This window comes from Cottoperca gobio, chromosome 4, assembly GCF_900634415.1.
Source record: "Cottoperca gobio chromosome 4, fCotGob3.1, whole genome shotgun sequence".
Classification (NCBI taxonomy): Eukaryota; Metazoa; Chordata; class Actinopteri; order Perciformes; family Bovichtidae; genus Cottoperca; species Cottoperca gobio.
In genome coordinates, this window is record NC_041358.1 from 467,740 (window position 1) to 484,166 (window position 16,427).

Below are 16,427 nucleotides of genomic sequence, written 5' to 3' on the forward strand. Positions count from 1 at the left end.
CCCCTCCCCACACACACAAACACGTGCGCACACACCTACAGTCAGAAACACAACGAAGGAGAGGAGAGAACAAAGAAAATCACGCTACCACCCCCCCCCCGCTGGAATAGGTTAGATATTTCTATGTATGTATTCGTCATATTGGCGTAATGGAATGCTGCAATGCATTGATGTATGGGAAAATAATAATATTGTAATGTATCAGTGAGTACTGCCAATGAGTACTTTTACCTTTGATACGTTTTTTTTACTGCCAATACTTCTACTTCTGAACTTTTTATTTTTTTACATTGTACATTGTACAAGGCTATTGCAATGTTTTACTTCTTACAACTTAAAACAATTCATCTATTGTCATGGTTGCACAACACAATGCACGTTGTATTCTCTTTATGCTACACAAAAAAATAACAATGAGTAACATTGAATGTAAACATCACTGAACATTAACAAGAAAATGCCACAGGGCCCCTTTAAGTTTAAAGGGACAATAGAGTTCCCTCAAATGTGCTGGTTGTCATTCCCTGTTACCCACCCAACCAGTGTCAGTAAATATAAATATCTTAACAGAGTCATCATAGCCATTACAATCATTTGTATACATAGAACAAAGCTGGAGAGAAAGGCAGCAATCCTGATGTTAATTGTAAGTGGTGTTATTAAATAGAAGTTTTCCAAAGCCGGACAAAATACTTTTTAGAGTGTTTTATTATTTATGATTTACAAAAACAGTGTTCAGAAGGCATTTTAGAATACATTTTCAAAAGCTCTGAATATATTCAAGATAATACAGTACCACGATATATATGGAAACTATAAACATTTCTCGAAAGTTTTCGACTGCAATCTGTTAAGTGATGACCTAACAGGCACCCAGAAGAATACTGTCTTATACAATGTGTTGTGGCATGCAGTACAGGTTAGAGTCCTAGTGTAAGAGCAGTGTAGCCCTGGGTCACTAAATAAAACTTTGAGAAGTCTGTGTGTTCTCTGAGAGCAGGGGTCACAGTTAGTGTTTCACACTCATCCAGACCTGTAGTCATTCCATGTAGATAAACCCCTTCTCACAAACACTTAATTTTAAGGCTTGCTCATTGGGGATTATAAGGTATCATTAGCACGTTTTAGGCCTAAATCGTTGTAATAGATGTAGTTGTAAATTCTATGGGTTAACTCTGACCTTTGGGGTGTGAACGTTTAGGTTGGTTTCCCCTTGTTATTTTACTGAAGAGTTTTGTGTACGTGCGCGTTTTATCAAATGTTTTTTTAAATCAATAATTATCAGTAAATCGATAAATTGGATATTACACTTTACACACCTGGTTTCTGAAGTGTGCCAACAGAATAACTACGGACTAACAAAGTTTACTGGTAATTTACCTCATGAAATAGATTTTTATTTAAAAAGCATTTATAAATTGATTCAGTAAATCTTGTCACTGTCCAGTGAAAAAAACACATCTCTAAATGTCGTCATTTTCAATATTACAGATAAACAGTAGTACTGTTTTTTTATGGGTTGAGAAATTCTCCTACTTCTTCAAATAAATCAATAGTGCAAAAACTAGATTATCTGCAAAATGCCTTGTCACAAAGCTGAAAACATTGTTGCTTTTCATGGGACAGCAGATGCACACAGGACTCAATTACAAATTAATTAATATTAAATGTTCCTTGTTCCTTGTTCTTGATCTATTTCCTTGTGTCTGTCATACTTTTTCTCACATTTAATTTGTTACCTGCTTTAACATTTTTTAACATTATAAAAAATTTCACGTTCATTTTGTGATTGTTTTAATTGAATTATGGCTCTCTAATTGAGAGATGCATAAGCATTTTGGCACTTAACACTACACATAGAGCAACAAGATTAGCCAGTAAAATCTTCACATTTATTAAATGATTATAATTTAACAACGTACAGGTCCAATAATTTTTCTAGTGGCACACTCCTTTCTTCAGACGCTTCATAATGAACTTTGGGACTTGAAGAGTTATTCTCATCCTGACTGAATACGGATTGTTCTAAATAAGAAATAAGAAATAATAATCAGAACAGAACAGCTTTAATGCAAGTAAAGAATAAATAAAATAATTTAAACAATAAATACTCTTATGTACAGTAAGGCAATATGATGCATAGCATCTAACAGAGAAGTTAGGTACAGAGCCATTTTGACCTAAACAGAAATTATGTTGCTACTAATGTTCTGCCTTGTACCACATTCAGCTACTGTATACAGCACAGTCAATATAAACTGTTTTAAAACTGTTTATTTTTGAGTTAGGTACACTTTATTATTTTTGAAGTTATTTTTTTGGGCCTTTAATGACAGGGGGAAAGGGGGAGAGAGAAGGGAACGATATACAGCAAATGGCCACGGGTGGGACTTGAACGCCAGGCCGCTGTGGCAAGGACTCAGCATACATGGGTTGCCTGCTCTACCAGGTGAGGTACCAAGGCTCTCCTGTTAGGTACACTCTTAGTCTCCATTTTTAAAAATATGCTTGTGCAATGTCTTATCCATAGTCAGGTGAGGAGATTGATAGCAAATAGTATCTCTATAGGGTGCTTCTCATTTGCCTTATTTTCATGTCTCACTCCTCTGTCCTCAGGTGACCTGAAATGGATCTGGTCTGTCATCATGAAGGACGTCTCAATTTCCTTATTTCTGTTCGGAAGAGCAAGGAGGCTGCTGGGAGGAGACTTGAGCGACACTAGAAATCACTTAGTGATGGAATGCTGCAGCTGATCAGACTGCTCTGATACTGCATTATTGTAGTTTACCGGGGAAAATAACACATTCAACTCAAGTGTAATCTCGTTACCAAATTTAGTATTTCTTTGTGTTTCTTATATATATATTCTTATTCTTAATAATTGTTGGATCCATACTAACTGTCAGTCTGATTAATAAAGGAAGCATAAAACAACTTTCATCATCAGACATATTTTTCCTTTCATTCATTTCCCATTGTCTCTCAACAGTAAAAACTGTTTAATTTCAATATTGGTTTCTATGAGGCTGAAAATCCCTGCGTCAGGCATAAAGTGTATTTTGATGTGAGATATATAAACATAATTTCCCCATAATTTCCCCTTTCCCTAACACATAAGATACTTATATATTTCTACAATTTACAAGACATCTTCATCATAACATGGATTATTACCTAATGAATTGACAAATAGAATATCAACAAATGCAGACACAAATAATTAATAAATAATTAAAGTGTTGCTGGCTTTCAGTTGACAGAGCTGTTCACATTAATACAGATAACCTGTTTTAAATGTGAAACTCGTCACCCGTCAGTAAGTCTCAGGCTGTCTCTTGTGATTGTATCTTGCCAGCTAAACAGCTTGTTTAAATGTGCTTAGTATTACTCTATAGGCTAATAAAATGAGCTGCTCCTAACCAGTACAACCTTTATTTCCTTTCATAAAAACACAAGTTGGTGTAATTGAAATCCAATGTGAGATTGTGTGCAGGTTTGGCTGGAAGCATTATGCAGATGATCCCCAATAATAAAACTGAGAAACGTTGGAGGGCTTTCAGTGAGTTGAGTAGCGTGGGGAAGAACCAATTGTAGTAATAAAAATATGTGGAGGTGCTTTGTAATCTGTGGAAACACACTCTTCAGAGATACATGCTGCTTATACACCAAGTACAATGCTTCACTGGGATATTTTTAGACTAGTTTTAATGCAGCTGAACACAAAAATCTATGTGTATGAATACAGTCTTAGAGCACTTGCATGTACAAAAAATAAATATTCTACCATATGATAATTGATGATATTGCAAACTTTTCCAATATTTAGTGTCCAATTCTTATTTTTTAGTAAGACATGGAAGGACTAGAAACTGAAACTGCTTTTCATGCTGAGCTATATGTGGTCCACTCAGGTTTCTAAAAGTCTCATTAACATGTGCAGTGCAGAGGGGTGGGACATTGTGATATAGTGTTGCATATATTACTTTTAAATGTAATCACTATGTGTATAACCGGCCCAGTAACAACGTTTGTGTGTGGTGTGCCATGAAACTGATAACTGCACAAAATGTTATTACTGCAGACACTGAAAACTAATGAATACAAATGTAAAACACATAACATAAGAACTTGTTGCATATAATGTAAGAAGTTAATGTATTTTATGATTATTATTACTTTCTAATTTTAGGGGCAAGTTTCTTTCAGTTTATGAATAATGTAATAACATATATTCATTTGTTTCATGGATACATTTTTTGATTAGCATTTCATCTGTGTGTTGAAGCAAATACAAACACTACCACAAAGATGGGTTTGTACACCTGAAACTGGGAAATATTACTGTGGTGCCCCACCACTGCAGGGACCTGCTCAGCAACACAACATGTTGGTGCATGTGAGTCCAGTGAGCGATGATATCCAGTTTTTGCTCACAAAATGCACTTAATCATTTATTTTGGCTTACTATTCAAATATACAGTACTGTATGTTAAGTTCTTACATAAAAGAAATGCTACTGCAATTATAATGTAAAAATATAATGCTATTAGCTACATAATATGCAAAAGGTTACTATGCTCAGCATTTTGTTATATTATCAGTTTGAACCATTAACCATTAATCATACTTTAAGTGTAGTTTAATTGTCATAACCATGATCTCTCCCTAACCTTGGCCATAGTGTGGGTGCCATGCGCAGATGTTATAATAAAAAAACCATTTATTAAATAGTGGCATTAGACACTAAAATATGTTGTCAACGCAATCTGGGGTTTAACTGAATCAACTTTCTAGCAATAACTGTTTTTTTATTCCAATTAAAAACAGTATGGAGTTTATAGTATCTTAATTACAGCCATTATCAATTTATGTTCCATTTCACATTGTGTCAAGTAATGTTAGTGGTGATAAATGCCACAGTCTTAATGGCTTCTTTGCAAATCTACTTCTGAAACTAATCTGTAGTAGTTGGATTAGATGTGACCATATTATATGTAATTTGCTCTATAACAGTGACAAACAAACACTAAAATAAATATATGATATTGATTCTCCACACTTATTTTGTTTTAACTACATGGTTGTGAGTGGTATCATATCACACCTGATCTGAAAATAGTCCATGTGCTGAAAAGCTGTGACTGAGTGATGCCTGGCTCATGACTATATTTGTGATGGCATCCAACAATGGAGTGTTGACAGAGATGTAAACAAGCTGACAGTATGTTATGATCTAATCTGCAATGCTGCATTTAGAAAGCCATTGGGGTCATGTAAAGCTTTATGAATGTCATCCACTAAAATAAACAAAGCAAAATGCTTTTGTATTTCTAAACTTAAACTCTGTGTGTGTGTGTGTGTGTGTGTGTGTGTGTGTGTGTGTGTGTGTGTGTGTGTGTGTGTGTGTGTGTGTGTGTGTGTGTGTGTGTGTGTGTGTGTGACACTGTTAGAGACATTGCAAGATTGGCAACTGTTGCTTTCATAATGACTTTTCCTTGACCAGATAGTGTTATCGAGCTGCCCTGGAAGGAAAGGTAGAGTTGTATCACATGGTGAAAGGAAGTTTTGGTCTTATGAAGACCATTGTATTTACAAAAAAAACAGAACAATTTACAGTATATAAACTTCTAAGTTCTTATTAGCATGTCTTCACATCATAGTATTTGGTCTTTAAACTGGTTAAACTGAGTTTTTGGTGATTTGAGGCTGTGAATGACATTTTGTCTGGATCTTGTTTTAATAGAGGCTTTGCAGTGGTTTTACAACTATCCAGAAATTACATTTTGCTCCATCATTGAGGTTTACTGGATAACCGGCTTTTGGCAAATAATGGACAAGTATTATAGGCTATAAAACAAATAAGACAACTAATTCCACAATACTGTGGATTGGATGTATAATGATGTACAAGTCAGTAATGGACAAGCTAAAAGTGAATGGTCTGATAAAGTAGACTTGTTTTTTTAGACACTGGAATTACTGTGACCTGAAAACATTATTGAGTTTATGGCTTTGTTACACGCTAAGCACAAGAATAAAATGTAAATATTCAATTGTCTTACCATACTTACGTGCAGATTTTTGTAGCTGATGAATTACATTACAAACCATATGTAAATCCCTCAAACATCTTCTACTTAAAAGCCATTTTAATATTAATTTCATTAAATTTAATATAAAGACAACCTTTTTGTTGCTATTATATTTTAAGTTGGGCTGTCATTGGGTTGTTCCATTGCAACACAAAAAAGACAAGATTTGTTTTTTCCAGGCACAAGCGGCAGGTCAAATAAAAGGGACTTACTTTTGCCAAGTGTGATTTCAATTAAATTGAAAATCAATATTGTTGCCTTTAAATTTTCACTATGGAATTCTGCATATATAAAGAGTAATGTTTTGAATGAATAATTAATTAAGTTGAACAAGTTAATATTGTGTTGCCTTGCAAGCTAATGTTGCTGAATTGATACTATTGCCAAAAATGTCTGCATGCAGTTAGCCTCTTGTAACACTATCTTCTACCTGAGTACCAGCTAATGTGTATGCTACATAGCTGGTAAGGTACTATGATTTTCTGCCTAACAGAAAATAGATTACTGGTGAAATCAACAACACTCAGTCAAAAAGAAAAAAAAGTTATAAATTGGCCATTCTGAATTCTAGTGAGTTAGTTAGCTGAGAAATGTGATCAACTACTCAGAGCTGAAGACCTCCAACATGGCCTTCAATAGGCTGAATGAAGGACACAAAATATAGTCCATTATGGACTGGAATAGTACTGACAGTTTCCTCCTCTGTGCTTATACAAGTGGCATTTAAACAAACCTTCCACTGCTCCAAGCTGGGGGCACACATCCAGATAGCCTGCTGGTGCTATTAGTATAGGGAAGGCCATCCTTTTGAGTATCCTATCTGAGGCCCACGCCTCAGACCACATGAACCAGGGTTTAGTCACCCACTATAGAGACCAGGACTCGCAGTATCCTGCTATTTCACTCAAAAAACTTTTCTGAGTTGGAGATAGACATTCTTCTTTGCAGTCAGCTCACACAGCTGCAGTTGGCCGCCGAGAGCCATTTGATTGTCTGCCAGGTAGTCTGTTTGTCCATGAAAGACACAGTCTCATACCGGGTAGGCCGACAGCAGGGGTGACTGCTGACCTTCTTCCCGGAGATGCTCCCATTTTCCATCAGAGCCTTTAGGGCCAGGTCATAGTTCTTGCGGGAGCTATGGCATGTCCCAACACAGTACTTAAAGAGGATTATCTCGTCCGAGTCGTAGCCGAGACCAAAATCCCTCACCCGCATCTCCTTTCTCTCCAAGTGGCAGTCGCGACTGCTCTTGGTCTTCTTGCGGTTCCTCCTTGATATTTTGGGCAAATTTGGGTTACGAGGGGAGCGCCGCCATCTACTCTGCTGGATTTCCTCTTCCTGCATCAGTGGCCACTCTTCTACAAGAAAAAAGGAGACACAGACGGAACACATGGGTTGTCAATTGTTTGATTCCCAACATGCAAATGTGGGAAAAGTACTGTGGTAGTAAAAAATACATTGTGACCAGATTTTCTGAATTTAAGAGCAGTAATATAATTTAGTACACCAATGGGTTTTTCAGTAATGGAGTGATATGCAGTTTGATTTGATAGAGCTGGAAGAAAGGCAGAATTGTACAAAAATGTGTAATGACTTTATTTGTTGCCTTTTTGGTTACAACTTATATCTAGTGCAACATGTGGTCAATACTGAAGTAACAGTTTTCAAGTTCATATAATCATTTCATGGGATATTTTTGGGACAGTTTATACCAAAACTACCCGTGTTTATAAAGCAGTAACATTTGGCCACTTAGGGGCAGTAGGCCTTATGAGGTTGATATGCCAAACCTGGTGGCAAACAGTTGCCTTTTCACACATCCAGCAGACAAAAAACAACATTAGCATTCATTTGAAGTCGGGTTCTGTCCATATTATAGATGCAATTCTTTGGTTTCTACGAACTCCTGAAAACACATCTGTCTCTTCACCAGCTAGTCCCTAACTGTGTTTGCTGCTAACTGTGTTTTGCTGCTGAGCAGGTAGAGTACAGTGGCATCAAGATTCTTGTGTGTATACGTGTGTGTGTGGATGCAACTGTAGAGGCAAAAGGGGGAGAAGTAAAAAAAATAAAATATATATATATACATATATATATATTTATAAAACGGACATGTCAAATCAAGCAATCTGATTGGTTCTTAGCCGTGATATAATGAGCGTATATCACGGGTAGAATTGTAGTTACTTTTCACAACAAGTCAGTATCCCTCCACGTCTGAGAAAAAGCTACACCGTTACAGCTGTTAAATTACGTCCGTTAGTTAATTGATTAAGTACAATTACACACCTAGTACAACCTTACAGACTTGGTACACTGTTCTAAACAAGTCACCACGTAATACAAGTGTTGATTTACATACCGTCTTGCTTCAATCAGCTGTATGTGTATTCGCTCAGAACAAAGGCGCTGTTTCGCGGGCTTCTGGGAGGGCCGTAAGTGAAGTTACCGTAATGAATCGATATATGATGTAAAGCGCAGAGTCTCAGCTTTCAGAAACCGTTGAAATCTTTTCGATTGCGCAAACTATGATATAATTACGGTAATCCAAAGTTTTGCTTGCAATCGTCAACACATTCGGTGTTAAAGGGAAACAAATGTCGTGAGCTATTGCTTAAATATATATATATATATAACCAATTATTATATATATATATATATATATATATATATATATATATATATATATATATATATATATATATATATATATATATATATATATATATATATATATAACCAATTATTAGCTTACAAGAGTTGGGAGGCATTGAGTGGGTTGATGATTGTGATGAGTGTGATGATTATTTTGTTAGCTTTTCCCCAGGCCGTCAGAGTTGAAACGATTAACTGTATTTTTTAAAAGGTTTTTTTATTGATTGGGGTAGAAATATTAGGTCTGTTATTGAGATATATTTGCATTAGAAAAGTCTATCTATGTGTTATCTGTTTGGGTTGTTGAATCCATTTGATTAGGTATTGTAGCTGATTTGCCAGGAAGTAGTGTGGGACATTTGGTGCTTGTAAGCTATGGAGCCAGGCCAAAAGTTTTGATCATTTGAAAAAAACAAAAATTAGTGTCAGAGATGTTTTTTCAGGTTGAATATTATTTTGATTCAGTTCTGTAATTCTTTGGAAGAAATTATTTATTTTTATTTTTCACTTAAGATAAAAAAAAATAAAAAAGATAAAAAATAAGATCTGAATCTGAAAACATAAAATCTGCAAATGACAAAAACAAGAACTCATATATCAATATATATATATATATATATATATATATATATATATATATATATATATATATATATAAATATATCTTATTTTTTATAGTTCCAGATTGTCCTTTTTCACTTTTAGACTTTTGGCCCTGATCTGGCGTGGGGGGCCTGGACTTTAACTGAGAGGTACGTAGAAATGTGTTTTTTTTATTGATTGGGGTAGAAATATTAGGTCTGTTATTGAGATATATTTGCATTAGAAAAAGTCTATCTATGTGTTATCTGTTTGGGTTGTTGAATCCATTTGATTAGGTATTGTAGCTGATTTGCCAGCAAAACAAGGAAGATTGAGCAACTTTCTCAACCATGTTGCCTTCATGAAACGTAGGTTCTGCGAGAAGTATGATGCAACAATTTCTATACACCATATTTTCATGATTGGCAGTAAAAAAAAACTGATGCCAATGACAAAGTAATACGTTTTTTTCAGATTAAAGAAACTGAGGAGGGATCCCTCTCCCAGGATGCACAGACGTGCAATAGAGTATGTGTGTACAGGATAAACAACATAGACAATCCATGTGACAGAAATGATGATGTGATCATATGAAAAACGATGGATCCTTTATCAAAAAAATCCCCCAGAAGTCTAAGCCTATAGCAGCATAACTAGGGGCTGGTCGAAGGCAAGCCTGAGCCAGCCCTAACTGTAAGCTTTATCAAAGAGAAAAGTCTTTAGCCTGCTCTTAAATTTGGAGAGGGTGTCTGGAGGGGGTGCTGTCCGAGGTCCGTGCGACGGGGGGGGGGGGGGGGAGGTTGTCCATGCGACTCCTCTCCTTTCCTCCGCTTTGTCTCTGACTGTAGGTGTGTGCGCACGGGTGTTTGTGTCGGGAGCGAAGCCCCGCCCTTCGCGAAACAGAGCTCAAAATTGTCTGCGTTGTCTAGGTTCCCGACCCCTGGGTTATAAGGTATTATGAGATATTTAAGATAAGATGGTGCCTGACCATTAATGGATTTGTAGGTCAGGAGAAGGATTTCTATTTTGGATTTTACCGGCAGCCAGTGCAGAGCATCTAATACAGGAGTAATATGATCTTGTTTCCTCGTTCTTGTCAATACACATCCTGCAGCATTTTGGATCAACTGAAGAGTCTGAAGGGACCTTTTGGGACAACCTGATAATAATGAGTTGCAGTAATCCAACCTTGAAGGAACAAATGCATGGACTAGTTTTTCTGCATCGTTTTGAGACAGGATGTGTCTTATTTTTGTTACTTAGATGAAAGAAGGCAGTCCTTGAGATTTGTTTTATGTGGGAGTTAAAGGACAAATCCTGATCAAATATAATGCTGACATTCTTTACGGTGGTGCTGGAGGCCAAATTAATGCCATCATGGGGGGTCTAATTGTCACAGTCTTGCACTACTGTTTCCTGTTTTATTTTGAAATGTTCACTCCCCATTGTGTCATGTCTAGCTGTACTTCCTCTCTGTGTGTTTTCCCTCCCTTCCTGATTGTTAATGTGTTCCTCCTGTGTCTATTTACCCTGGCCTTGTGTCTTTGTCTTTCTCCCCAGCTGTGCCTCCTCGTGTCTGCCCCGTGGTTGGTTTGTGTGTTTCAGTTTCATTTGCCACTTTGTATTTTTGATTCAGCTTTGTTTTATTAAAGGCTCGCTTTTTGTTATACTCCTAGTCTGTTTTCTGCATTTGGGTCCTCCCCTGTCCTGAACCGTGACACTAATAGATAATTGAATCGTACTATAATGACAGACGTATGTACAGTGTGTGTGTGTGTCTTTTATTTCCTTCTGTAGAGGCATGATGTCTATTTTTTTGTCAATACTGAAGAGGATACTGACCACGATTTCCGTTGTCCTCAGCAGTCGCGCCGAGACTAAAAAGTGGCTGATGGTATGCCGCTTATGGTTCAACGGCTTATGCCGATCTCTTGAATGGTATGCCGCTGGTGTTCCACCGTCATATACCGGTTCCGCTTGAAAGTGGTATGCCAGTCTGACTAATCGATAACATAAATAGAGCCAACTAACTAAACAATACTTGTATTATGTTGCCATGTTTCAAAGTAGAATACATATAAATGTCAGAGAACATTCATTTGTGTAACATATTTTGTATTATTCACCATACTTTGAATGAGTATGTACCTGTTGCTATCATTGTGGCATTAGCTGTTTTGAACAACAGCATACCACTCCTGCTCCAGCGGCATAATGCGTTTTATACCGGCATTTGACTATTAAACATAATAAAAGTAATACAAGTATTATTAAATTAGTTGGCTCTAAATTTATTTATTATTGATTAGTCAGACTGGCTATGGTGGCTAGGCTAACAACACCCATGTTAGACCAGAGAAACTTATTTACGCTGCTATTTTGCGCAACATTGTCAATATAAACAGAAAAAACATTACGTTACATGTCATTTAGCAGATGCTTTTATCCATACATTTATGGAAAATATATCAGTGGACGGTACTGGTGTGACAGTCTTTCAGTGGTAGCCTATACCACTTTCAAGCCGCACCTGTCGTTAGGAAGCGCTATACTGTATGCCAGTGGAACACCTGCCACTCCAGGGATCGGCATATGCACAGATAGGCACTCCCAGATCGACTGTATCGGTGGATGAGCCTATTCTTTAGTTTATTTGGGTTGTTCAAGCCTTGATGCGTGGTGTCAGATTCCATATTTGCATATCCGTTGAAATAATGATCGATGAAAGCTTAAAGGTCCGTTATTTCTTCCACCATGGTATTGATCTGACCCGCGTTTATGTTAGTAGTTGGTATATATGTGTTTCTGTTGGAAAAATATTCTTAATAACGCCACAAAGTCAGGATCCAAATCAAATAAAGGGTTTCATCAATATTCTTGCAAGGAGCCGAGTTTTGTACATACAAAGGATGATCAAACTCACACACATACAGATTGTAAGACTGTCATGTGTTGCTCAGCGAGGCAACGGTCCCCGCTTCCGTATTTCTACCTCATTCAAAGGACAGGAAGTCATGAAGAGCTTCCAGGTCAGTCTTCATTTGTTCACCGAAGATGGGGGTTTACTGCTGAGTTTATTGCAGAGATCAAAGGTACGAACTTACAGAGATCAAAAGGACTAAACCTATTCAGATCAGGTCGTCCTTGGTTTATTACTTGCCCTTTGCTGTGTTAATCACTTAGTTACTGGATTTTTCCCATCATAACCCTCCTATTTATAAAAAAAGATTACACCAATACATCACATCTAGTAATTAAAATCTAAAATGTTCTTGACACAGACGCTGTCTTTATCCAGCTTCCTTTGTACAGCCCCTTCATCACAATGCCATTTCTTTAGGGTTTTCAACATCGGAATCTTTATGCTTTTACAGTTCAGTGTCTTTGATTTCTTCTTTAAATAAGTCCCCCATACTGTCCTCGTATGGGAGTGAATCGTCTTCTTCCTCATTCTTAGATGATGTCGTGTCTCCTTTTCATATCGTACACTCCAATCTGTATGAAGAGGGGCTGATACTCATGTCTCATTTGTTTTGTTATTGCGGATTCAATCAATTTTGTCATACGGCTTCTAATTCATGTTTTAAAACAATATCTACAAACAGTAAGTATTAATATATCTATTAATGCTGAAGATACCAGTAACATGATGAAAACCTCCATTTCCCGAACCATCTTTCCATAGCATCACCAAAATAATTCTATATTCCTGAATTCTCTGCTAATTCTTTATCTAATGTTGTCAATCCTTGTAAGGCTCTGGTGACTGATGTCTCTGGTGCAGTATTTATATAATATCAGTGTGCACCAGGATGAGCCAAACATGGCACACACACCTCCTTTCTCAGCTAGGAGCCTGTCTAAAGCCATTCTGTTCTGTCCTGTCATTAAGCCTGAAGCTGCTTGTTGTTCAGCTTGTCCCTAAACTGCATCCCTTGTATTAATTAATAAATCTCTGTTAAATACAATAAATGTAATTAATCCAATCCACATTCTTGTTGGTAGTTGCCTACCAGAAAAACAATGATTCAAAACCTGCTCCAATTTGACTTTTGCCTTGAATTCATCTGGCACTCCTCTGGGCTGCTCCTATTTCATCTTTGTATGCTTTGGAGCTGAAGCTCCTCCCAGGTGCTGTGCTCCTCTTCCTACAGAGTTCAAGCTTGCAATACATGGAATCGCAGTTTCGGGCTTCCGGTGGAATCGCAATGCATTCTGGGGTGGCAAGACTAGAAAAGTGAGCACCAACTCCACAAGCGCCTCCATATTGGATTTATTCTCTACTTGTTTACATTTTACTTAGCTTATTCTTCAAGCGTTTTTACATTGTATTTGGCTAGTTTTTAGTGTGTAAGCATCGCTCTTCTAGTTATGGGATTTGGACACCGGAATTGTGTGGTGAAAGGATGTTTGAGCAGTGGGAAAAAGCTAACTAAATGGGCAGAATCTCATTGTGAGCTTCACGATTGCAAAAATTGTGCTGCAAGCTTATTCTTCAAGCGTGTTGTAAACAAACCTACTACTCTACAATGAGTTCTGAACTCCTTTCTTATGATGAGGTTCAGATGTGGAAAGTCGAAGCTTTGAAAGTATTTTGCCGCAAGCGGAATTTAAAGGTTTCAGGAACAAAACTCGAGCTTATTGCCAGGGTGTTTGCTGCATCAGAGATGGGCATTGAGGAGCAACCCACAGCTAACGAAAGACTTTCAATCACAGAAAAAGAAAAGATTAAGCTTTTGGTTATTCTGTGGCGTTTCAGTGCCTGATCCCTTGACATTGCAGGATGGCTGGGTCAATGAAAACAGCATGACTTCTTGGCCGCCGATATACCTCAGCGATATAAAATAATTTTTAATGTCTGACCACCCAGGGAACGATGTCGAGTTTCATAAACGAACTTTGAACGAATACAAAGAAGGCAAAGCATTTAGACTGTTTGACTCTGGCTGGTTGAAACAAATATATTTCAATCCTCTCGCAGATTCTGAGTATTGCTTTTTTAAAGCAAAATGTACTCATTCAATGAAAGTTTCCCATACGCCACATTCGGCATGGATCTGCGCAGTCAAGAAAACTGGCGATATCATAAGTGCTTATTGCAGTTGTGTTGCAGGGTAAGCTATTATAAATATATACCTAACTTGTGTTTGTTAATTATTATACAACTAAGTACATTTGTCAATGTATATAAATCAAGTAGATAGACTACATACCCCAGGTCGAGTTCAGGAACAGGGAATTCATTTGTCATTTCATGCTCACTGCAAATCCGCGAAGATTTCTTGGGCTTCCAAGACTTCCCATTGTAATCCTGTCTCTTTACAGCTTTGGTCCATGCTAGCCTTCTATCATTGTTCTTTAGTGTGGTTGGAAATGGAAATAGTTCGAACGGGGTCTTGCAGTCGCAATTTTTGCAATCGTGAAGCTCACAATGAGATTCTGCCCATTTATTTAGCTTTTTCCCACTGCTCGAACATACTTTCACCACACAATTCCGGTGTCCAAATCCCATAACTAGAAGAGCGATGATTACACACTAAAAACTAGCCAAATACAATGTAAAAACGCATGAAGAATAAGCAGTAAGTAAAATGTAAACACGTAGAGAATAAATCTAATATGGCGGCGCTTGTGGAGTTGATGCTCACTTTTCTAGTCTTGCCACCCCAGAATGCATTGCGATTCCACTGGAAGCCCGAAACTGCGATTCCATGTATAGTTTTAGCTGTTATGGGCAGAGCATAGAAATGCTCGACCAGTGTCACCAATGCACATATTTCTGTCTTGTGCTATGGTTCTGTGAGCTGAATATCTCTTATGGAGATATTTGCAAATTGGACTGGGTGGTTCCGTTACTCTATGCATCATTATTAACAGACATTTAAACTTGGTGCTGTTTCTCCAAATAGAATGGGACTGTGCTTAAAGCAAAGAGGGGCCTGGCTGGTGCACACACAATACAATTCAATATGTTTACTGAGCTGCAACTTCCAGTCAAGCTACATATTCTCCTCTACATATCCTGTCTCCATGCTACTCTATTTCTAACTGTAGAAACTTCTAATTCCTTTCCCTACTGACTCTGCTTTGAGATTGCAGTTTTCTTGTCCTCAACCTTTATCCTAAATGTCCTTGTGGACCTGCTCCTAAAACCTCAGCTGCTAAAACAAACACTCTCTAATCTCTAGGATATGATGAAATGATGGTGAGGAATAATGGATTATAATCATTTGCTTTCTTACATGTCACTCCTCTTACTCCTTTGAGCAAATTGTTCAATTTCTATTCAGTAAACCTGATGTATCTTGTACAGTATTGCCTCATCCGTCTTTGGATGTTGACCATACTGCCTTACTCCAGCTTCCATTCCAGGGGAACTGAGTGTTTTCCTCTCCTCTGATCTGTTTTGCATATTGTTGGAGAGGGACAGGTTATTACGTCACAGAAATCAAATTTAATGTGGTTGTGTAGTCTGTGATGTTCTTTTAGGTTCCTTGTTTTTCACCAGATGAGTGGGAACACCATCGCAACATGATCTGTTTTGATTTTGATGATCTAATGATATTGACTGGTTGTTTCTGAGTCTCAGGTGTACAGGGCTATACTCACCCTCCTGTTGTGACTCTGACCTCCGTTTCACAGTCCCCTTCTAAAACTTTGGGTCGGTTGATTCTTCACTGGGGTTGAGACACGTGACCCTAGGGGTTTCACATTCCTTTGTAGCCAGACTTCACCACGAAGAGGTCCAGTTTCTGCTTTTATGGAGTTAGTATCTTTCACAGATGTGGGTGGAATATTTACCATTCGTCACAGTCTTGATTTTTGCATATCCTGTTTTATTTTGAAGTGTTCACTCCCCCTTATGTCATGTCTAGTACTTCCTGTCTGTGTGTTTTCCCTCTGTGATTGTTGATTGGTTCCTCCTGTGTCCATTTACTCTGCCCTTGTGTTTCTGCCTTTCTCCCCAGCTGTTTCTTGTTCCCTTGTTTGGTGTGTGTGTATTTAGCCCTGTCTGCCCCAGTGTGTTTTGTGGGATTGTCATTGATGTTAGGTGTTTGTTCTGCTTCTGCTGGTGCTCTGCTGGTGCTCTGCTGGTGC

General features: G+C 37.6%; 1 protein-coding gene across 1 annotated transcript in view; it reads right to left on the minus strand.

The window, feature by feature from the left end:
* Positions 1 to 1,924: 1,924 nt before the first annotated feature.
* Positions 1,925 to 16,427, minus strand: part of artn (artemin) — a 49,105-nt gene continuing 34,602 nt past the window's right edge. Inside the window, exons 7-8 of the mRNA XM_029429539.1 lie at positions 6,826 to 7,450; positions 1,925 to 2,025 (exon numbers count right to left, since the gene is read on the minus strand). Coding sequence (XP_029285399.1) covers positions 7,041 to 7,450 — 410 coding nt within the window. The 3' untranslated portion in view covers positions 1,925 to 2,025; positions 6,826 to 7,040. The remainder of the gene's footprint in view (positions 2,026 to 6,825; positions 7,451 to 16,427) is intronic.